Source organism: Camellia sinensis, chromosome 13 (assembly GCF_055761805.1).
Source record: "Camellia sinensis isolate YWXY chromosome 13, ASM5576180v1, whole genome shotgun sequence".
Classification (NCBI taxonomy): domain Eukaryota; kingdom Viridiplantae; phylum Streptophyta; class Magnoliopsida; order Ericales; family Theaceae; genus Camellia; species Camellia sinensis.
This window is the reverse complement of record NC_138973.1, coordinates 94,432,374-94,456,340: the sequence shown is the minus strand read 5'-3', so window position 1 is coordinate 94,456,340 and position 23,967 is coordinate 94,432,374. Positions and strand designations below refer to the sequence as shown.

The following is a 23,967-nucleotide window of genomic DNA, read 5'->3' as shown; positions in this document are numbered from 1 at the left end:
CAAACAATAGGAACCAAAATAAAGTTGGAGTCAAACCATAAAGGTGAAAAGTGTAATTAATCCAAAAATTTAGGTTTCAAATTTTAGATATTGTCTGATATGTCATCAATGTATTAGTATAAAAGATGAAAGGTAGGAACTTATTAAAACTAATGCAAATCTAAAATTTGATAACCAAATTTAATCATTGTAGTATTATTGATGGATTAATAAAATAAAAAGAAAAGGGTGCAAGATAACATAGAAGCAAAAGAAAAATAAATAAATAAATAAAATGGTTGGTGAAAATAAATAAATAATGTATATTTGACAAATAGATTAGTATTCTAAAATAATATGAGTGAGAAGAAATGAAAATAATTATATTGTATTAAAATTGAATCCATCATAATCTTGACATTGAACATATAGATCATAGTCCCAAAAAAATGCTTACCAAAGAGATATAATCAATGGATATTTACGGGTCAGTCCCATTGATCGGACTCATTTATCTATAAATCCTATTCATTTTTTCGTTTATCAATATCTCTAAAATACCTTCCCTCACCCATACGATCACTACTACGTTGACACCCTACCACTGACAACTACCGACATCACCTCCTATTGTTGAAGACCAACTACGTCCACCGACCGACCACTTTTGACTGTCAGCAACCATCGTCGATTCCCATTTCTAATTGCCAACGACCACCACCGACCTCCGACGACCCCTTTGGCCGCTATCTTTGATTGTCGATGAACATTATTGACCTCTAGCAACCTCCAACAATATTTTTGGCCAATTTCAATCTCTAATACATCACCACAACCACCATTTCCTTGGATTTAGTGGCAACGAGTGAAAATCAGAAGAAGAATGATGAACAGAATAGAGGAGAGGGATGAGGAGTCCTTACCAGAAGTTATCATCATTCTTCACATTCACAAATCAACACAAAAAATCAAAGACAGGTTCATTAAGCCCAATTCTTACAGTAATGAATACGAGCGCAATTGAAATTCTTGAGTTATACATTTGTGTATTGATAAGACCATTCACTATTTCTTAAAACTCGATCTCTTCCCCATATGAAAGAGAAATCATGAACCAGAATAGAAGAGTTTGCCCCACCTATGAAATATTTCATAGTAGCTTCATTAGGCCGTACATCTTTTTTGGTATATCCAGATAATAGGTAAGAGCATAATTTATAACTAACTGTTTGTAAAAAAAATTACAGAAGGCAAATCTAGTCATCACCGTCACAAATCAATACAAGAAACAAAGAAATTCAGTGATAAATTTATCACTGATGTATTAAATCTTGATTTTGCAGCAAAGTTGGTTTGAAAGAAATAAAGAGGTAATGAAGGAGATAGAGAGAGATGAGATATGGAGAATCATTGTTGCTTTGAGTCAATTGAAGTTGATTTCACCATGTAAACAACTAGATTGGTGTAGATTTAGAACATTTGAGATCACCGGAAACATGGTAGATAACGAGGATGATAGAGATTACTAGATTTGCAGCGATGACGATGCATCTGTGACGATGAAATGTAGATTGGAGATAGTAAAGTGTAGATTAGCGACAATGGAGCGTAGATTGGCGATGGTAGAGTGTAGATCGGCGACGGTGGAAGTGATTGGTGAACAATGGTGGATCGGAGATGGTGGAGTGTAAATCCGCAATGTTGGAGATGGTTGGTGGATGGTGATGGTGGCAGCAGGCTGGTAGAGGTGATCGGTGGCAGGTGAATGACCATGGCAATAGTGGTGGTGTGACGAAAGTGACAGTGAGACGGTGGTGATTATTTGAAACTCTTTAGAGAAGTGGTGTAGAAAGAAAGATGAGGAAGAAGAAGAAGAAGAAGAAAAAGGAGAAGAAGAAGAAAAAGGAGAGAGAGAGATGATAACCTAAAAAAATTTTAAAAATTGATAGAATGAGAGAAGATAAGAGAAAAAGAGAAAATTAATAAAGATTAATAAAGGTAATATAGGCATCTTAGGCCTTAATGGTGCATTTAAAAAATTCATTAGAGTTTAAGGCGTTTAAGTCCCAAAAGTAGTACTGGTCAGTAATAAATCCTATAAGGAATCTCAGCAACTTTCAAGTCTAAAAGCTTCATAAGTTCTGGCTATTCATATATATATTTTGTCAAGAACAATAAACCGTTGGCATCAAGAGCCACCAAAAAATCCAGCCACCATGATTATTTCATTTTCCCTCACGAAATCTATAATATTCTTTGGAGCTCAAATAGTTGAAAAGTTCAACTGAAAAGTTCAACTAGAACTAACTCATTGACCAAACCTCATTATTCATGTATCTCATTAGTAGATTTCATCGCTCAATACTTGGATTTAAATCTCCATAGTCACTCAGTAGAAATGAAGAGAAATTTACTCTTCAACAACTCAGAGCATGTGGTAGGACCTTAGTTTCAGCCGCCACATAGGTGCAATGGGATCTCCAGATTGTTGTGTGGTGCTGAGAGACAATATTCCCTAACAAATATGTGGATTAGTTTATCTCCATAACCATTTTTTTTTTGCCTAAAACCAAAAATAAATAAATAATCCAAAAAATTATGCAGTGCTTTCATTGCCCCCAACAATTTCAGAAACCACACATTTATACAAGTCTGAGACACATACTGGTGGCCTCACACTGGGGCTGATTGTGCCCCTGCAGTACACATTAAGTCCTCTATTTTTTCTTTTTTATAAACAAAATATAAAAAAAAATTAAAAAACATTCGTCATTTTTATACAAAAATTAATTTTCAATTTTTTTTTTTTTTTTTTATACTTCCTAAAAAGTAAGTTACTTTTTTTAAAAAAAAATTCCCTCAAACTTCTTTTGAAAACAATCGCCTAACAAATTCTCTTTGCTTTCTGAAAAAATGAAAAATATATATATTAAAAACACAATTATTCCTAATTTCCCTGAAGAATAGAGTTTATAAGAGCATTCACAGTGGTTTTTTTAAAAAAATTTTAATATTTGATGGATATAAGACATTCCACCGAAACCCAATAAATTACAATCATAGTAGTGAAAATCATATACAACATAAAATTTTACAAAGAAACTCCCAAAGTGGGAGAGAAAACCCAATTAAATACACGGAGAGTAAGACATACATGTAGGTGGATAGATTCGAACTACTGACACCCACACGCAAATCGATAGATTCGAACTACTGACCTCCTATTGAGGTACAAGAGTTCTAACCAATCGGATTGATCTCGTTTGGTTTTATGGTGGTTTGTTAGTGGATACTTTTTGTAATATTATTTAATTATTTTATTTTTATTATTTAATTATTTTATTTTTTTTACATACATGGCAATATCCGCATATTCACTAAGTTGCACTTTTATTAATTTTTATCAGATAACACATAATTTTAATATTTTCATTACAGATTCCTTAAAATATCCTAACATAGCTCTCAAGGAACTACATAGATAGAAGTAACCCTGAAACGGATGGGCTAACCTCTCCCAACGTGTAGGCTGGACCCTCACCGTTTTGGCCTCTAGTTCATCCACCAGCATCCTGCTTTTAATAACAATACAAAAGAATGGGTCATGTGCACCTAATTGAGGTTAGCAATTTGCAATCAATTCAAGAATAATTATATAAAAAGATTTTAAGGAAAACGATATAGATATGCAACATTTAATATAAGTATACAATTTGGACATTATCTTCCACTCCCACCACAAAAACAAAAAGTCCACAAGGATTAAGAACCAAAGGTCACAAATCCACTCAATGCCAGGTCCACAAAAAGTAGGGGAAAAACATCAATGAAAATGACGTGAAATTGTCACATACATGAGAAAACCTTCAATAAAACCATCATATTATAATATTATTAACCCGTAATATCATTATTTAATAATAAAATATCAAGTAAGATGGGTAAATTTCACAATACAAATGTAACTATTAGATTTAATGCATCCAGTAACTACCACAGTTACGTAGTGAGGTTCACTCATCCAATTAAATACCTTATCATAAAATAATAATATCATAAGTTAATAATAATGTGATTTCACCGTTATATTAAAATTTTCCAACATAAAGGGTTTGTTCATTGAACAATAGTACAAACTCTCTCTTTCTCTCTCTCTCTAGTATTCTCAGAAAGGTGTCTCAGAGTTCTTGTTTACTCAACCTCTTCAAAAACCATTTTAGTCACCCAGATTTTCTCTCATAACCCAAAAAAATAAAGTTACAATGATTAAAAAAGCCACCACAGCCTTCATAGCCATTGCCACCTCTCTCTCCTTCCTCTTCCTTTCATCCCCTCCAAAATCCTCCTATCATAACCTACTCCTATCCATATCAGACAATACCTCAATATCACAACACCTCTTCACCCTCACTCGCCGGCCCCATGTCGCCGGCTCCCAAGCAAACGCCGAAGCTGCAGCCTATGTGCTATCCACTCTTACTTCCTGCAACATCCGCACGCACATAGCATCCTTTGATGTGCTCCTCACTTACCCTGTTTCGCGTTCCTTGATGCTAACGAGCCAACCACCAGACCCTCCCATCTCACTTGATCTCCAACAAAAAACCTATGATGGTGATCCATATGCCGACGTAGCTAATGAAGTTCTACCAACCTTTCACGGATATGCAAAATCAGGTACCGTGTCTGGACCGGTAGTTTATGTGAATTATGGGCGCGTGGAAGACTATGCAACACTGAAGGAAATGGGAGTGAATATGTCCGGCACTGTTGCACTAGCAAAATATGGACAGATATTTAGAGGGGACATTGTGGCGAATGCTTATGATGCAGGTGCTGTAGGGGTATTAATCTATACAGATAGGAAGGACTACGGGGGCGGGGGAGGTAGTGCAAAGTGGTTTCCTGATGACAAGTGGATGCCGCCAAGTGGAGTCCAGGTGGGATCAGTGTTTCGTGGGACTGGTGATCCTACCACACCCGGTTGGCCTAGTTCCCGGGCATGCGAGAGGCTATCAGATGATGAGGTGGAACAAAGAGATGATGTTCCACACATCCCTTCATTGCCAGTGTCCTGGGCGAATAGTGATGCAATCATGAGATCTATAGGTGGGCCCGTAGCCAGTGATGATTGGCAAGGAGGCATTGATGCACCAGTTTACAGAGTTGGACCAGGACCTGGAATTTTAGAGCTTAGTTACATGGTAAGTGTCCATAGTACTACATGGGCAGGTTAACCATTATCATAGTCAACATAATACCATATCAAACATTTGTGTGGGATATTGTAAGGAACTATTGGTTCGGTCAAGAACCAAGTAATAGGAGTGACCAGAACATGTGCCTAAGCAAATTGGTGAATAGATATTTTGATGGGTTTTTTCAGGGAAAACAAGTTATAAGCACAATTGAGAATGTTATTGGCATTATTGAAGGAGCAGAAGAACCTGACCGGTATGTGGAAATCGCCCTTAACAATTATAAAGATATTCTACTATTCATATCATTGTGATTAGAGAACACTAAGAAAATAATGTGTCCTGTCCGACATTGACATGACATTCATTAGTCACCTATTACACGTTGAATGAAAAATAACTTGGAATCGAACGATAAAATAAAAACAATGTAAACTTATATCTATTTTCCTCTTTTAGAATTTAAAAATATTTCTTTTACTTAAATATTCAATATATATGACATATAACAAATATATAAGATTGTATATTTTGCAAGTGTTCCCACGTGCTGTGTCCTATATTTTTTGAAAATTTCCATATTGACGGATTTGTGTTGTGTCTGTGTCCGTGTCCGTGTTACCTATTTGTGTCATCTTTTACTTGAATATTCAATATATAAGACATAATAAATAGATAAAATTATATATTTTGTAAGTGTCCCCACATGTCGTGTCTTACATATTTTGAAAATTTCCGTGTTAGTGTGTTTGTGTTGTGTCATTGTCCGTGTTACCTATTTGTGTCCGTTCTTCTTAGGGAGAACATCACTTAGCTCCAATATGCATTCCCCAGAATACTACAAAAGAAAAAAGAGCGAAGCATCAACAAGAAATCATGAACTCATCAATGTGGAACAAAATTAAGTATCAAAGGAACTGACCTTTATAATGATTTTAATCACTGTGTTGCAACTATACATAGATTTGTGATTCTGGGTAACCATCGGGATGCATGGACATTTGGAGCTGTTGATCCTAACAGTGGCACTGCATCCATGCTTGAGGTAATTATGGATCCAATGCATTCCCTTATTGTCTCCTCTTTTTCTTCATTTAAAAAATTCTCATCTTTTAACAAATAACTAGACCTTTACCTGATTTTCATGTGGGATGAAGGTTGCACAAAGGCTAGGTAAGCTGCAGAAAAGAGGCTGGAAACCACGACGAACAATTGTCTTTTGCAATTGGGACGCTGAGGAGTATGGCCTGGTCTCTCTCTCTCTCTCTCTCACACACACACACGCGCACGCATCCACACACATCACAAAACAAGTTTGACTAAATTCAAAACGTTTCCCATTTCCAGATAGGATCTACAGAATGGGTTGAAGAAAACAGGGAAATGATAGCTTCAAGAGTAGTTGCTTATTTGAATGTTGATTCTGCAGTAGATGATGCAGGTTTCTACGCCTCTGCAACTCCACAGCTTGATGAACTACTCAAACAAGCCGCCCAACAGGTAACCCCAAAGAATTACCAAAAACAATAGTGACAGTGGCTACAAAACAAAAAAATACAAACAACAGATGACTTCGCTTATCAGTGGTTCTTGATTTAATTGTTCTTTCACCTAGTTATTTAATTTTCCCACTCATCTTAAAGTTTTTAAAGGAGAATGCATAATGCGAGACATTTTACCCCTCATGAGGCAGCTTAAGCCTCAAGGCATCGAGGCGCAAGCATTTTTAATATTTAGTAAAAAAATACAGGGCTCGTTTGGTTTGATTTTCTGAAAAAATTTTGGGAAATTTTCTCTACAAATAAGTTTTCAAAAATAATCAAACCAAACAAATTTTCTCAAAAAAATTTCTCAAAACTTGTAAACCAAACAAATTTTCCAAACAAATGTCTCTCTCACACATATCAAATCAATCACTTTTTCCAAAACTCTATCTCAAAATAATTTTCCAAAACATCTTTTAAAAAAAACCAAACCAAACATGTTTTCGTACTTTTTATCTCTAAAACACATCTCTCAAACACAAACCAAACATACCCACAATGTTTTAACATATTAAAACACTACTAAAAATTAAATATAAAGGTTTAAATGCTTTTCTCCTAAAAGCATCAAACATTTTACTGTAGAGAAGGAAGCTACCCTCCATCGAAGGTGAAATTGACATTTGTAGCTTTAGTTATTGAACTTCTCACTTGAGCCTTAACTGGTTTTTTTTTTTTCCTTTTTTTTCTTGGTCATTTACTTGATTTTTTCATGGAGTATAGTTACAAGGTCCCTCTTTTTTATGTTCAAGCTCTTCATATGCTTATGCTCAAAAGGCTTATAAAGTGTAGATGAGGCACACATCTCAGACTGTGATGCGCATGTTTGTGCGGAGTATCGCACAAAAATCAAAGCCTCGATGCATTTTTCCTTACAACTCGAGGCAAACCTCAATAAAGCCTTTTAAAACTCAACTTATTCAAATTTGTACTTATCTTGGAAGGTTCAAGACCCAGATAACTCATCACAAACAATCTACGACACCTGGTTTGGCTCTAGCAATAATTCCTTGGTAAGTATTTCAAAGTTTCTTCAACAACAAAAAAGTGAAAAGTAAATTTGGTAGAATGATGTCAAAAAAAATTTAGTTCAGCTAATTTACCTGAACTCCATGTATGAAGATTGGAAGGTTAGGAGGTGGGGGATCAGATTATGCAGCCTTTGTACAACATATTGGTGTTCCCTCAGCTGATATGTCTTTTGGCAAAGGTAACTGAAACATATTTGTTCTGACATTACCTTTCATTTGGAGGCATAATGACCAAAACAACGAATATGAAAAGCAGGAAAACAGAATAAGGCTAAGCTAACCTAAGAAGCATTTTTTTTTATACAATTATCTGTGATATATATAAACAAAAGGAACAATGACCACAATATGCAAATACTTCAAAAGCATCAAAATCCTATAGAATTGGAGTAACTAGAAAAGCATTCTGGCTAGATTTTGAATCTCCCTTGAATGATTATAAGCAATACCATGCAATCACTCTGTGCATTTGTAATCATCATAATACTATCTTTCATATAATCTATGCAATATTTATCAAAAAATAATATAATCTAGTGTAAATATCTATATCTATCACAAATCATACATGAGATAAAAATTCAAGATTTATTAATGAAAAAAAAAATTATAGCTATTACTACCAGGGAATGCACATTATTCTCTTCCCATCTCCATAGAAAATGAAACAAGTGCCCAATACCTATTTTGCTTCCAGACTAATCCCAATTAGCATACCAAATTTATTGAAGCCATAATTGTTAGAACATTTAAGCAACCATGCCAAATTTCCTTTATGGTTCCTAATGTACATCATACATTCTTGAATGAAAAATAAGCAATAATTGTACATACTACAGACATTCTACTAGAACAAATATGACTAACAAAGTACATTCATCATCAACTATAGAAAGAGAAGAAGTTATTTTATAATGAAGTACAAAGTAATAGGAATAGAGGAATAGAATATGGATATTTAACAAGAGGTGGCAAACTCAACCCGAAGCCTATGAACCCATCCAATTAAACCCATTTAAAGCCCCTTTGAACCTGTCCACATCCATAAATGGGTTGCTTCTAGCCAACCCAATTAAAATTGGATTTAAATGGATTGGACATGGGTACCCATTTAAATGGGTACCAGACACAACCTTCACCACTACCACCACTTCCACCACCACCACCCCATCATCGGCACTGCCACTCCACCACAAGATATCTTGTAGATTGAAACTTGAAACAATGACCTGATTGCTTACTATTGTCATCTTGGGACTGGATATGTAACTTCGAATTCTTAAAGTGGAGATGCCTCCAGGTTGGCTGGTACAATTTTGTATGTCTATTTCTTCCACCTGTGAGGTTGAACATCATTCCACCACAATAATATGGTCAACAATGTGAATGTTTTGCATATTATTTTACTTTTGATTGGTTCCCTAAATGTTGTTCCCAGAGTAAGCTAAGCCTTTCCTCAACAAGCCTCCCCAACTACTTGGGGTGGTTATAACTTATATGGATCTACCTTCTCTAGTAAATAGATGCAGAGCCACATCCTTGATTTTAATCAAGGTAATCAAGTGCTAACCAAATAAATAAAGTAATCTACAAATGATGCAATCCACAAGAAGAGCAAGAAAAAGCAAAGTTAAACAAGTGGCAAAATTTGGAAATCACCGTGGTTTCAAGCTACTAGTGTTATTAGAGTCCTATTTTATGATTATTTTAAGTTATCTAGGATTTTTAGTTCAAGGGTAGTTTGGAAATTTCATAATTTTCTGGACATGGGTTATGCAGGTCATCTCATGGGTCAAGTTTAGTTTGTTTTTTTATTCATGTGTCTTATTTGGTCTTGAATTGGTTTTGGAAATCAAAATTTTAGTAGTTTCCTATTTTGGAATCCTAGTTGGTTCAAGAAGTCTTTCTATTTAAAATCATGTAATGTTTCTAATTCAATAGAGTTGATATTTCAGAGAATTTTCAGTGTTTTGAAGCCTCTTTTGGGTTTGTGTGATACAACCCTAACCCTGGGTATGATGCCTAAGGCCTCTAAAAGTGATTCTTAAAACTATCTCCTTCTTTCTTCTTTCTTTCTTGAATTTCTGCACTGTTCATGGGTGTTCACAGCCCCAAAAAATCAATCTTTCTTCTTATTACATTAAGCCTTAACCCTAATTCTTCCATACACTAGTAGAAGCTCTAAATTTCCCATTACTTTTCAGATTGAAACCACAATAAAAACACATAGAAATTCAGCATTACAGTTCTCATAGTGTAGTCCTACATCAACAAGCCAAATTAGTTAGGTCTAGAAAATTTATTTCTCCTTATCTGCTTCATCCACATTAAAGCTACAAACAAGCCTTGTGTCCAAAAAATCAAAAAATCCTTTCTAAATAGTCGATACTCCTGAAAGACTCCTTTTATCTGCTTCATCCACATTAAGGCTACTAAATTATACTTAGTACCCCTCCACTTTCAGTAAAATCTCACTTTGGTCCCTCCATTTATAATTATAACAGCCAACCCCCTTACACTTTAAATCAAGTTCCAATCTCATCCTTACGTCCATGTACCGTTAATAAAGTCAATGAAAATTGAAAGTGGAGGGATTAAAGTGAGATTTTGGTGAAAGTGAGAAGACCAAAGTGAGATTTTAGTAAAAGCGTAAGGGTGCTAATGAGAAAACAAAAATTGTTGCAGATGCATCAAATGACAAGTTCCGTTAATGGTAGACGGATGGAATGATGAGATTGCAACTTGACTTAAAGTGTGAAGGGTTAACTTCTACAATTCAAAGTGAAGGGACTAAAGTGAGATTTTAGTAAACGATTTTAGCAAACGTGCAAAGGTACTAAGGGTAATTAACCCCCCTTTTTTTATAAGTAAAGATATTATTCAAGAAAGAGAATCAAGACGATGCCAATGAATACAAAAAAAGCCACCCCAACCACCTCCTAATTTATACAGAATGATAATCCAAGAAATATAAAAAAGAAAACACATCTAGATCCACATTCCTCGAGACTATACAAGACCCCCAGAAATCTAGGTCTAGGTGTAGGTATCGATTAGTGGTGGTGTATTTTTGTTAACATCATCTCAATGCTCTTCTTTTAATAAAATTTTGGTGCCGTTTGGTAACACTTACGTTTTCAGTTTTCTGTTTATATTTACAAAAATTTTAAAAACTCAAATAAAAATTTGTTTGGTAAATTTTTGATTTATAAATCAGTGGTCTTAGTTTATAAATTTGGCCAAAAAATATAAACTCAAAAAAAGTGTTTTCATTTTGAGTTTTCAGTTTTTTTTTTTTTACCACCCAACACTAGCTACCACCCGTCACCATTTTCCACCACCGTCTTTCGCCACCACCACCCACCACCACTCACCACCCACCTGCCACCCACCACCCACCACCCACTCGCCACCACCACCCACCCCTCGCCGCCGCCGCCGCCACCACAACCACCACCCACCTGCCATCCACCCACCACCTACCCGCTACCACCACTCACCACCCACCTCCCACCACCATCTGCCACCCGCCACCGCCACCCACTCGCTACCACCCACCACCTTCACCCATCCACCCACCACCACCACCAACACTCGCCACCTACCCGCCACCATCCACCACCACCTGCCACCCCCACCACCCACTCGCTATCACCCGCCACCCACCCACCCCCCGCCACCGTCACCCACCCACCATCACCACCCGCCACCTACCAGCCACCACCACCCACCCGCCACCACCCACCGCCGCCACCCGCCATCCGCCACTCACCCGCCACCACCACCACCCGCTCGCTACCACCCGCCACCGTCACCCACCCGCCACCACCCACTGTCACCACTTTCCACCACCGTCTTCCGTCGCCACTTGCCATTTCACTCTTTTTTATATTTTTAAATTTTTTTAAACATTTTGTCAATTATCAAATGCGTTTGTAATTTATGTTTTTCTAAAAATAAACAAAAACCAGTTTATAAAATTTTTGTAAATATAAACTGAAAACGTAAACGTTACCAAACAGATTCCTTTTCCTTATCCCAAAAAAAAAAAAAAAAAAAAACTATAGAGTTTTGTTTTTCCCATGCATATGTAGTTGCCAACGCTTAATAATCATCCCATGTTATTTGCCTGAAGTTGCACCTTATTCATGCTCACTTGTCATAACAGTTCAGGACCTTAGCCATGGTGCTTTTGGACCACTCTATTGTCCCCACTAAAGGTCTAGCCCCTCGTACTCGTCCCAAAGAAAGTTAAGACAATCTTTGTGTAATACATCAGTAATAGACTTTTTTGCTTTGTCCTTTCCCATTATCTCTTTGCCCGTAGTTTCTACCTTTCATGTACAAGTCATTAATGTAATTGCAAGGCCTCAAGCAATGCCTCCTCCGTCCATTCTATTTATCTGCCCATTGGCATAACTTCATTCCTTCAAGTTTTAGTTGAAGATGCACCTTGTATCAAGTTTCTATTGAAGATACACCTTATGTATTTTTTTATTTTTTTATTTTTCTGTTCAATGCATCATGCCTATAAATGTTACTCGCATGCCAATCAAACAAACTTCTTGATCTTTATACTCTCAAGGCTGTCACTCATCTAGTGTTCTCCATCAAACAAGAAGCAAACATACTAATATTTCAGCTACCACTCATACCTATCAAATCAAGATTTATTTACCAATGCCAATAACCAAGCTCATGCCACAGGCCTAACATATTCATCCTCTTAGGCAAATAATTGAGGCCCTAGAAGAAAAGAAGTCAGGGTCATTCTTCATGTGCTGTGATCAACACCTCAGTATTTGTCTCAACAACCCAACCTTGTGCAGTCATCGTTATTTCCTAGTGTCAATTCTTGATACTTTCCTAACATATAGGTATATCCTCCCTAACATGAACACTCATGCCCTGCCATGCAAAATCACTTCCTTCTTAGACATGCTACAATCACAAACCAATTCCTTTCCTAGGCTACAGTGATATTAGTTGTCATAACCTTGGCCCATTCGATGTTTAGGTGTTTTGTGCCTTGCTAAGCCATGTCGGACCTCAAGTCTTTTGAACAGTGTGAGAAACATGCACAAGTATAAAAGCACCTCTGCTCTCTGAGAATGTAGAGATTTCTAAAAGCAACATTCAAATGTATAACACATAAATGGTGGCAGCCCTCAAAGTCACTCCTGCTCACATTTGACAGATAAGATATAATAATTCCACTTCAATGGAGGCTGACAATCAAGAGACATGTACCCACATCTTATTTCTAATGACAAACTCTAAAGTTCCTTTGACAAAATAATTAGCTCTACAATAAAAAATCTGAAATTCTGTAACCTAAACCCATCTATATAAATATTGGCCAAGACCGATGAGAATCATTCTATAACTTCAGAAAGCTAAGCACAACACTAAACAAATTAGCCCTTCATATTGGCCAAGACTAATAAAAACCATCCTAATTCCTAACTTACATGCATGTAAAAGTCAAAACTGCTCGTCATTGTTGTGAGGAACCACCACTTACACAAGTCTCATTAGCTTCAGCGGCCTCATATTGTATACTTGATTCCTCAATAGACTGAGGATGTTCATTGCCAATTCACATGCTAAAATCATCTTTGCTTCAATGTTTTCATTTTTTGTTGAAGGTAAAGTTGTGAGTCTTCCTTCTCATTGATTTCATAAGCGAGCTTAGTTTTGGTGAGTGCTAGTTTCTGTTGGCATGTACATGATGTGTAAAGTTTTTTTGCTAAGAACTGTAGGCACTTCTAAGAAGGTGTTGTGTCTTTGTCAAACGATGACATTCCCCAACAGAGTGCCATGTCCATGTCAGACATCAGTCGGATACATGTCCAAATGTGTCCTATATTTTTGGAACTGAAAATGTACCAAACACTTGAGGGCACGTATATCCATTGCTTTGACACATATGGAACACATGGTAAGTTTAAAGAAAATAACTTGGACACAAGGCTTAGTTTGGTCTGGTTTGGTTATTGCTGTTCGTGTCATATTATGATTTTTTTTGAATTGCCTTCTCAACGTGCCCATTTCATGTTGTATCCATGTCCTATGTTCATATCCAAGCTTCTTAGGATTTTATCTTTTTGGCATTCTATAGAATTCTTATTATTTATCAAAAAATAGTAAGTTTAAAGAACAAATCCCTTCATAGCATGAGCATCCCCAAACACTTTAATTGGAAAGTTGTACTCATGGGAAAGATTTGCATTTTTTCTAGCATACTCCAATGGTTGCTTGACATAAATTATCTTATCCATTGCAGGTTACCCAGTCTACCACTCAATGTATGATGACTTTATCTGGATGAAGAAATTTGGTGACCCTTTGTTTCATAGGCATGTAGCAGGTTTGTTCAATCGTTTTTGTATGAAAGCTTCTAGAAACCTTAAAATCCCCATATGTCAAACTATAGCATCTCATACATTATCTGATCATTGTTTGTGGTGTTTAAAGAACCCATCGTAAGCAAAGAAAATGAAGGTCAAGGCATTTCTAATGTTGGTCAAAAACAAAAAAAACTAAGGTTTACTTACTAATATCAACTACTCTTATTTTTCATTATGCATGTTCTTCTGATAGAATTAGAGATTAACCAAAGGACCAAAATATAATATATCTTACAGTGGCAAGCATTTGGGGTTTAGTAGCTCTCCGACTTGCAGATGAGGAATTTTTGCCTTTTGATTATCTCTCCTATGCACATGAGCTCCAGGTATGCCCGCGAAACTCAGACACAATCACTATGCTTACATCCTAGCATTATACATTCATATTTGGTATCAAATTGTAATCAGGGAAGTGCAGAAGAGTTAAAAGGTGAGGTATCGAATAAGGGCATTAACGTTATTCCCTTGTTCAAGTCTATTGAGGAGCTCAGAAAGGCAGCCACCAAAATAAATAACCAGAGAAAGGTACCCATTGCGATTCACTTGACTGAGACCTCCACAAAATTATATTCTTTCAAGATGAAATACTAGGCATGAAATTTCTCAGGCAATGAAAGAAAACAACGGTTGGGCAATGATGTGGAAAAAGGACACTTGGAAAGTGAGAGAGTTGAATGACAGATTAATGATGGCAGAGCGAGCATTCACAGATAGAGAAGGAATCTCTGGAAGGCCATGGCACAAGCATTTGGTATGTTCTCATTGATATTCATATGATTGTTCTTTCGTCCTACTTGTTATCTAAAAACCATTGTCTGAATGAGTGACACATTGCGGATTACACAATTATATTACTCTAGTTGTGCAAGTGCAGCAAATCTAATTACTACTCTTCCTTTCTCAGATTTATGCGCCATCAAACCACAATGATTATGGATCTAAATCCTTCCCTGGGATTGATGATGCAATTGAAGACGCCAAGAGTCTTAACACAACAGAGTCCTGGCGTTTAGTACAACATGAAGTTTGGAGAGTTTCTAGAGTTATAACACATGCATCACTAGTCCTCAATGGTGAATTGACGTGAACGTGGCAATGTATCAACCTACATGTTCGTTCATATATTTCAAGTTAAGGTTGAAAGACCCAAATTGCCTATATGTTCCACAAATTCTAATACTATAGCTTTTCTAGTAAGTTTTTCTCCAGAACATTGATATGCCCCAGACCTAAGGGAAGTTCCAAGCAAATTGTCAAGCATGGACCAGATCTGAACTTCCTTGGATTGATCCAGAACCCTGATTGTTGGTCACAAATTAAATAAGTTGAAGGGTACAACCAATATGAAGAAGTGACATTGTACAGAGTAACAGGTTTGACAAGTAAGGTGAACCAATGGATTTTTGAGAAAGGTGATGAAGTGAAGGATTGATTTTACACTGTATTGGAAGTTTAAATAACCTTTTTTTCTTTAGGTAAAATCACACATACCTTGGACATATGATAAAAATACACAAACACCTCTGATATTTCTAATATATTACTCATTGACATTTGGAAATCGTATCAGCCACAACTCTATTGGCCATCATCGTTAATTTTCCAATGAAATACTGCTATTATAGACTCTTGAACTCATGTGGGAGAAATTATAAAAAAAAAAAAAAAAAAAAAAAAAAAAAACAAGACTTGTTAGTTGTCCAAATTAAAAGTTGATAGGACTTTATGGTAATTTGGAGGGAAAAGTGATCCATATTGGTAACTTTCCCAGCCTATGTATTAAAAATTTGCTTTTTTAGGCTAATTCTCAATTGGGGGGTCGCATTATAGATTTGTGTGATGTAACAAATCTTAATGGTCACACCCTAGGTGATCTTGTGCATTTCCAAACACATTCGTTCCATTTTTAGACCTCAAACATTATGAACTTATGTAGTAAGAATTTGCATTTTTAGGTTAATTCCCAATTGGTTGAGTTCTAGATTTGTGTGATGTAACAAGTCACAATGGTCACACCCTAGGCAATCATCTGCATTTCTAAACACGTTGTTCATGCCATTTTTGGACGTCAAACTTTACAAGCCTAAGTATTAAGATTTTGCATTTTTAGGATAATTCTCAATTGAGGGGTCAAGTTCTAGATTTGTGTAATGTAACAGGTCACAATGGTCACACCTAGGTGATCATGTACATTTTCGGACACGTTTGTTCCATATTTTGACCTTAAACATTACAAGCCAATGTACTAAAAATTACCATTTTTATGCTAATTTTTAATTGGGTTGTCGCATTCTAGATTTGTGTGATGGAACAATTCACAATGGTTTGGGTGGCGGTAACCACCCATATGCTCATGTAACGGTGTTACGTAATAGTTGTGTTGTGACCCATTTTTAAATCATGTGATGAAGTTTTGAACTAATTTGGGAGAACTAATAAAAAAGTAGGACTTAGCTATCCAAATTGAAAATTGATAGGTCTTTATCGTAAGGGAAAGTGATCCTTAATGGTAATTTTCCCTTACACACACACACACATATATACACTATGAAGAACAAATAGCTCATTGGCATCGATAGCCACCAAAAACGTAATTTCCAAGGAACACAGCAAATTAAGAAACACCCCAGCCAGCACAGTTATTTATTTCATTTTCGCTCAACATTCCTCAAAGCTCAAAACTAGTAAAAAAGTTCAATTAAGAGAAAGAAGAGGGCATGATGTATAATCCAAGAAGTTATGACCAATTGGGATTAGACCCAGAACTAATGTACCTCACTAAGAGATTACAAGTTTGACTCCTACCTTTCCTATGAAGCATGGGCACGCTGGGATAAGCTAAGGAGACGTTGGGGACACGCCGAGGACACGTTGAGGACACACTGAGGACCATTTTTTTAATTTTTTTACTAAAATAACATACTTAAGATTGATAAATTTGATAAAATTAAATATTTGAAATAAAATAAATATTAAATATTTAAAAATATGAAATATAATAAATATATAAAATTATACTCCCTCTATCTCAAAATAATAGTCCCTTTTGAACAATCTAACTTTTTTTTATAGTACAATTATTGCACTATAAAAAAATTCTCCCTCTATCTCAAAATAATAGTCCCTTTTGAACAATCTAACTTTTTTTTATAGTACAACTATTGCACTATAAAAAAATTGATTTTCCAAGATTACCCTTGGATAGTACATTTTTTGGGAAATATCAATTGTCATAATTGTACTTTTTGTGTTAATAAATTTAAAAGAATGACAAAATAGGAAATTCATATTATTTTAGTTCTTAATTTTTGAAAAGTGATTAATATTTTGAGACAATGAAAAATAGAATAAGGGACTAATATTTTGAGACGGAGGAAGTATATTTTGCACGTATCCCCAACGTGTCGTGTCCAGTATTTTTTTAAAATCTTCATGTCCGCAAACCCGTGTTCATGTCTTGTCACGTGTCTGTATCTGTGTCCGCGTCCATTCTTCTTAGTTCCTTTCCATCCAAAGTTCCTAAACAAAATAATTTAAAAAGTTATCCAGTGCTTTCATCGCCACAACTGACCCCACACTAAGGTGCCTAAAGAGCAAATAATAAGTTTCCATTTTCTTCATTTTTATTTTTTATTTTTCACGTTTTCAAAAACAAAAACAATAATAAGTTTGAAAACAAGTGTCAATGTCATTATTTTCATTTTTGTGAAGAAAAAAAAAATCAAAAGTTAGAAGACAACTTTTGAAAATTTCCTAGCCAAAACATTTTTTTGGAAACAATTCACTAAACAAAATTTTTGCGCTTTGTGAAAGATAAAAACAAAAAAGAAAACACAACCATTCTGAATTTTCCCCCAATTCCCTGGAGAATAGAGTCCATAGAGATATACTGACATAGCTCAAGGAACTACATAAAAGAAAACCTGTAAAGGATGGACTAACCTCACAACCTGTAGGCTAAAACCACACCCACTGTTTTGGTCTCTATTAAATCCCGCAGCATCCTGGCATTTAATAACAATCCCCAAGAAAAAGGCATGTGCACCTAATTGGGGTTGGCATCAACAATCATCCAAGAATAACTATATAAAAACATTTAAAAGAAAATGATACGTTGTTTGGGATATTCTAAATAAATGCACTTTTTGACTTTTTATGAAATATGGGTTGGGTTTGAAATGATGTGGTAGAGAAATGATGTGACTTAAATAAGATGATGTGACTTAAATAGGATAGTGACTTTTTAACTTTTTGACTTTTTTAAAGGATGCCAAACCTAGCCTTAATACAAATATATGTATATATCATTTGGTCATATCTTCCTCTAAAAAAACAAAAGGGTCCAATAAGGATTAAGTTTAAGAACCAAAGGTCAGAAATCCCCTTAATGACAGGTCCACAAAAGGTAGAAAAAATGAAAGACATTACCTAAATTGTCACATACTACCTCCACTGATAGTATCATACAGAAAAGTATTATACATAATGTGTTTGATTGGGGGATTAGGCGGGGACTATTCACTATTCGGATTGCTTATCCGAAGGAGTGAGTAGTCCATCGTTTGTTTTTTTTTTAGTCCGCCGGACATGGAGTCCGGCCGGACTCCTTATCCCCATATGGGGGATTATACTATCCTGGGGGGTGTGGGACAGTTTTGGGGGGACAATTTACTGTTGGGATTAGGTGATAAAATGACCATTTTGACCCTCTACTATTTAATTATGTATTATATTTAGTAAAATTCAATAAAATTTAAATGTCTCAATTTAAAAATAAAATAATTTTATTTAACTTTTTATTGATGTTTTATTTATTTAATTTTTTAAAATAATTTTTTATTGATATTTTATTTATATAAATAAAATAAATTTATTTATTTAATTGTGTAAAAAATAAAATAAAATAAATTTTTATTTAATCTAGCTAAAAATAATTAAAATATTAAAGATATGTTCAATATTGCTATTACTTAGTAAATAATTGAAAAATGATAAAATAGTCTTTTGTTCATTTATCCCATCCAGTCCGTCCAACCAAACGTTGGATTCACTAAAAATAGTCTTTTCCAGACATCTAATTCCATGAAAAAACAAACACAGAATACATATTCAATCCAACCAAATAGTCCGGGGGATTCACAGTCCCAAGACTCAAGTTCGATGGATTCTAATCCTCCCTTATCCAGTCCGTCCAATCAAACACAAAGGGTTCATTCATGGAATCATTATTAGCAAATATTTATTTATTTATTTTTAATGGCTACAAACTTCTTTCTCAAAATTGGCTACGGAAAGGAGTGTCTTAGAGCTTTAATTGTTTACTCAACCCCCTTAATCATTTTAGTCACCCAGAATTTTTCTCAAAACCAAAAAAAAAAAAAACAAGTTTCAATGATTAAAACAGCCACCCACAGCCCATAGCCATTTCTCTCTCATTCCTCTTCAAAATCCTCCCATCATAATCTACTCCTATCCATATCACACAATGCCTCAATATCATATCTCTTCACCCTCACTCGCTGACCCCAAGCAAATGTCGAAGCTGCAACCTATGTGCTATCCACTCTCACTTCGTGCGATATCCACTCGCACATAGCATCCTATGAGGAGTTTGTGTTGAAGGAAAGGTGTGCTTGAGTAGAGGAGTTATTATGTCTGTCAAACTTCTTGGACTACTCGAGCGGTCAAGTGTGCGCTCGAGCGCTAAATTGGATCATCTAGTACCTCAGTCTGATTTCAGAGATATTGGGAGATGAGTTTTACCACTCGAGCAGTAAGCCTTGCACTCGAGCAAAGTGACACATGGAAGCACTGCCTTACTAGTCTCACCACTCGAGCGGTGATTCCTGCGCTCGAGCGGGTATTCGCATCCCTGTTTGTTATAAAGTGCCACAATTACTCGTTTTAGGGTTTTGTCCAAAATTCTTGACGAGAAGATAAGCCAAAGTGTTCTATATTGGAGGGTGTTTATATATTATTTGCTTGATGAATTAAGGGTGATCAATGGATTGACAAGCTTCATATTGACAATCATCAAGGGGTTTCTTTCGTTTAATTCAAACTCAAAGAAAGATGTTTATCGGTGGATTCCAGAAAACTTGAACCTAAAGTTTTGGTGGATTTCAAAGTGGCTCATCGTCGTGGATTCGATATCGGCGTCATAGATTCAACGTTAAGCAAAGCAATTCTGAAGTAATGACGGTGGTGGAAGAGGCACACTAGATTTGGTTCAATTTGGGCATGAATTCGTTAGATAATTAAGGGTTCTCGTATGTAATTTATATGTCTTCTTAGTGGATTGTTTTGAGACTTTCGCCTGTGGTTTTTTATCACAATTAGAAGTGCTCCAATTGTGATTTTTTTTTACGGTATGCCGTGTCAATTTGTTGTCGTTTTGTTTGTAGATATAATTCAATTCTTGTTTAATTGGATTAGATCTATGATTCTTAAAATTGAATCCTAATTACAAATCATTATCTCGGGGTTGTTAAGATTTTTCACAAGATTTTGAATTCTCTCAAGTTGGATAGCTATTCAACTTGAGAGAGCGTTTGGTTTTGATGGGCCCATTTTGGGGGCGAACCTTAGTGATTCGAATTGTTCACTTTTTAATTTTCATTGAGTATAATCTTTATGTAAAAATCAAGATGATCGAATATCGGTAACTATATGTTTGAATAACATTTGTTTTACAAAACTGGACTACAAATATAATTTCAAGAATCTATTTATTTTTTGTAATATAAATGTGATTTATATATATAGCTACCGATATTTTGATTTTTTTTCATGAATATTCTACTCAACAAATCATAAAAAGTGAACGGTTCGAATTACCGAGGTTGGCTCCAAAATGAGCACACCAAGTCCAAATGTTCTCTCAAATTGAGATAACCAACTTAAAAAAATCTAAACTCTTAGCGGGTGTTTGGCATGCTATTTTAGCACGTTATTTTATTTGGGTCACAATTATTTTATTTAGGTCACATTACTTCTATACCACATCACTCAAATCCAATCCATATTTCACGTTTTTTTCGTAAAAAGTAAAAAAATATACTTATTTAGATCTTTCCAAATCCCCCTTAATTCAATACTTAAATTTATATCAAACCGTTTTATAATTTGTTAAACTTTGCATTCAAATTCTCGAACACCACCTAAATTGTGTCATTAAAATTGGGGGGATTGTATAATACATATACACTCTGTGTCAAAAAGGGCTAAATCATATGCAAATTATAATATTTTATAATAGTGTTAATAACATTTTGTGTTGTAATTAAACTAATTTCAATTATAACTAAATTGATTATAATAAATCATAATCAAATAATACTTGAGATATAATTTAAAATATTTATTATCATAATTAAAATAATTACTAAAAGTCATAACTAAAACCATAGGTCTGGACCCCTTTGCATTTTTAAACTTAGGCCAAGTTTGGGTAGACTAAATAAGTCCACACTTTTTATCTTTTTATCTTTTTTAGGTCACATCAATCAATATCTCCTCTCTACTTTTTTACACATTTTTTTATAAAAAGTCAAAAAGTACACTTATTTAGAACATTCCAAACAACTCCTTAGACACATCATATCACATCCCATAATACACTTTTTGTCCATATGTTTGAATTCATTAAGAAATTTATAATTTTCTTGTATCAATTGAAAAAAAAATTCAAAACAAAAAAACTTAGGTCCAGTTTGGCAACCCAAAATAAGTACACACTTTTTATCTTTTTATCTTTTTTTCATCACATCATCTCTCTATTTTTCTGCACATCTTTTCATAAAAAGATAAAAAGTGCACTTATTTAGGTCATCCCAAACAACCCCTTAATTTTAAAAAAAAATTGGAATAACCAATCAATATTAGTATTTAAAATATTCACACACTTCCAAAATTTTATATAATTAAATAATTATGATTATTTAAAAAAAATAGTAAGTTGTAATAGTAAATCTATTAACTCAAAAAATAAAGAGAGAATTGTCGAAAAGCTCAAGGTAAGGAGGGTATAAGGTATTAAATCTAGCGAATATGTTTTGTTGTGAGACGTCCACTTTTTGTGAAATAGTTTAGTGAGATGTCATTTTATAAGTTTTGGAGGATATTTTGTTTTCAATTTTACCTTTTGATTTATCTATTGTCTATTTTTTATTTGTTGACTTTTCATTGACTATCTGCTCAAATTTATATCTATCTGTTCAAATTTTTTTGACTATCAGTTCAAATTTATATCTATTTGTTTTATTTTTTTTCTCCTTATCTGTCCAAATTTTATTATCTATTCAATTTTTTAACTATCTGTTCAAATATTTTCTTATCTGATCATTTTTTCTGTTCAATTTGTTTTCAATTTTACCTTTTAATTTATTTGTTGACTATTTTTTATTGGTTGACTTTCATTACTATATCTGTTCAAATTTATATCTATCTGTTTAAATTTTTTGACTATCTGTTCAAATTAATATTTATTTGTTTACTTTTTTCTCTTTATATGTCCAAATTTTATTATCTATTCAATTTTTTAACTATGTGTTGAAAATTTTTCTATCTGATCATTTTTTCTGTTCAAATTTTTATTTTTTCTACTATCTGTTCAATTTTTCTTATCTGTTAAAATAACAATTTATTTTTCCCATCTGTTCAAATTCTTCAAGATGGTTTTTTTTTTGTTGGCTTAGTTATTATCTGTTTGATTTTTTTTCTTGAAATAGATTTTATCCGTTCAAAACAAATCTATCCTATGTGTCATTTTTTTTAAATTTGTTGCAATCTGTTTCTTCATCAACAACAACCAGATCTGAAAAAATAAATAAATAAATGAGCGAAGAAAAAAAATAAACAACAACAAACAGATCTAAGGAAAAACAAAAAGAATCTAATCTTCTGATTGAAAAAATAAAAAATAAAAAACCTAGGAAATGGTATGTTCTCTCTTTAAAACTCATAGTTTCTCTAAATTTCACTATCTACGCAGATCTGTTGATTTACACAGATCTGGCTTTGGTTTACACAGATCTAAAAAACAAAACAACAAAAAATGAGCAATATCTAGACAATTAATCTGCATACAACAAATCAGAAATGAAGTCACCTTGGATTGATCGACTGTTGATGAGAATGAGGAGAACTCGGACTAGAGTGAAGAGGTTGTAGATCTGAGGAGAGAAAATGTTGTAGATCTTAAGGCCAGTCATCCGAAGTAAGCCGGAGGAGCCGACGACTAGTCAACAACCTCCACCGGTACCGGAACCACACAACCGTTGCTGCATCTGTCGCCGCCAGCGGCGGAAGGACGTACGATGGTCTATTGGTGGTGGTGTGTCGGTAGAAGGAGAAAAGAGAGATCGGGGTTTGGTGCGAGACGGCGACGGCACAAGCGAAGGCGAGACAGTGGAGCTGCAGAACAGAGACGAGAGAGAGAGAGAGAGGTGTGGTTTGGATTAATGATTGGGAGCATTAAAAAAAGGTAGCACCAGTAGAGGATTAATGATGTGACTCTCCTTTTTGTTGTCCCTTATGTTTTTATTTTTTTTTTATTTTTTAAATCATTAGAACTATTAGTGATGTAATTTTTTAATGGTCTCTATCATTATTGATATGGCTTATATACGGAAGAGGGGTACCTACTGTGCGCTACAGCAGGATTTGCTGTGCTCCTAAACGACATCATAATGGTGCGTTTTGTTGTAAGGCCTCGTTTGATTTCGGAGTGAAAATGGAGGGAATTGATAGTAGGAGAATTGTTAGTCAGAGGATTGATAGTGAAAGAATTAAGCCTTCGTTTGGG

General features: G+C 34.8%; 1 protein-coding gene and 1 long non-coding RNA gene across 11 annotated transcripts; one reads left to right on the top strand and one right to left on the bottom strand.

The window, feature by feature from the left end:
- Positions 1–341: 341 nt before the first annotated feature.
- On the bottom strand, positions 342–23,635 carry LOC114287882 (uncharacterized). 10 transcript variants are annotated; one of them, XR_014349264.1, is made up of 7 exons: positions 23,272–23,635; positions 7,825–7,935; positions 6,313–6,716; positions 6,100–6,205; positions 5,953–6,015; positions 3,492–3,551; positions 2,113–2,494 (listed from the first exon to the last, which is right to left on the bottom strand). It is a non-coding gene; the product is annotated as an uncharacterized LOC114287882 (long non-coding RNA). The 10 variants fall into 10 exon arrangements; XR_014349265.1 differs by lacking the exon at positions 2,113–2,494 and having other exon boundaries at positions 3,353–3,554; XR_014349262.1 differs by lacking the exon at positions 2,113–2,494 and having other exon boundaries at positions 3,353–3,551.
- LOC114287881 (Peptidase M28 family protein) lies at positions 4,053–15,359 on the top strand. Its single transcript, XM_028231324.2, has 12 exons — positions 4,053–5,183; positions 5,366–5,433; positions 6,141–6,222; positions 6,335–6,427; positions 6,525–6,677; positions 7,666–7,734; positions 7,844–7,931; positions 14,039–14,122; positions 14,400–14,488; positions 14,571–14,687; positions 14,770–14,913; positions 15,067–15,359. The coding sequence occupies exons 1-12, from the start codon at positions 4,242–4,244 to the stop codon at positions 15,247–15,249; spliced, it is 2,112 nt and encodes a 703-aa protein (XP_028087125.2). The 5' UTR covers positions 4,053–4,241; the 3' UTR covers positions 15,250–15,359.
- Positions 23,636–23,967: the final 332 nt, after the last annotated feature.

Bases quoted from the DNA above. Each gene is read 5' to 3' on its own strand.
- LOC114287881 (XM_028231324.2), top strand. From the start codon at position 4,242: ATGATTAAAAAAGCCACCACAGCCTTCATAGCCATTGCCACCTCTCTC. The intron at 6,428-6,524 runs GTCTCTCTCTCT...TCCCATTTCCAG, and splicing joins ACGCTGAGGAGTATGGCCTG to ATAGGATCTACAGAATGGGT. The intron at 14,123-14,399 runs GTTTGTTCAATC...TATATCTTACAG, and splicing joins GTTTCATAGGCATGTAGCAG to TGGCAAGCATTTGGGGTTTA.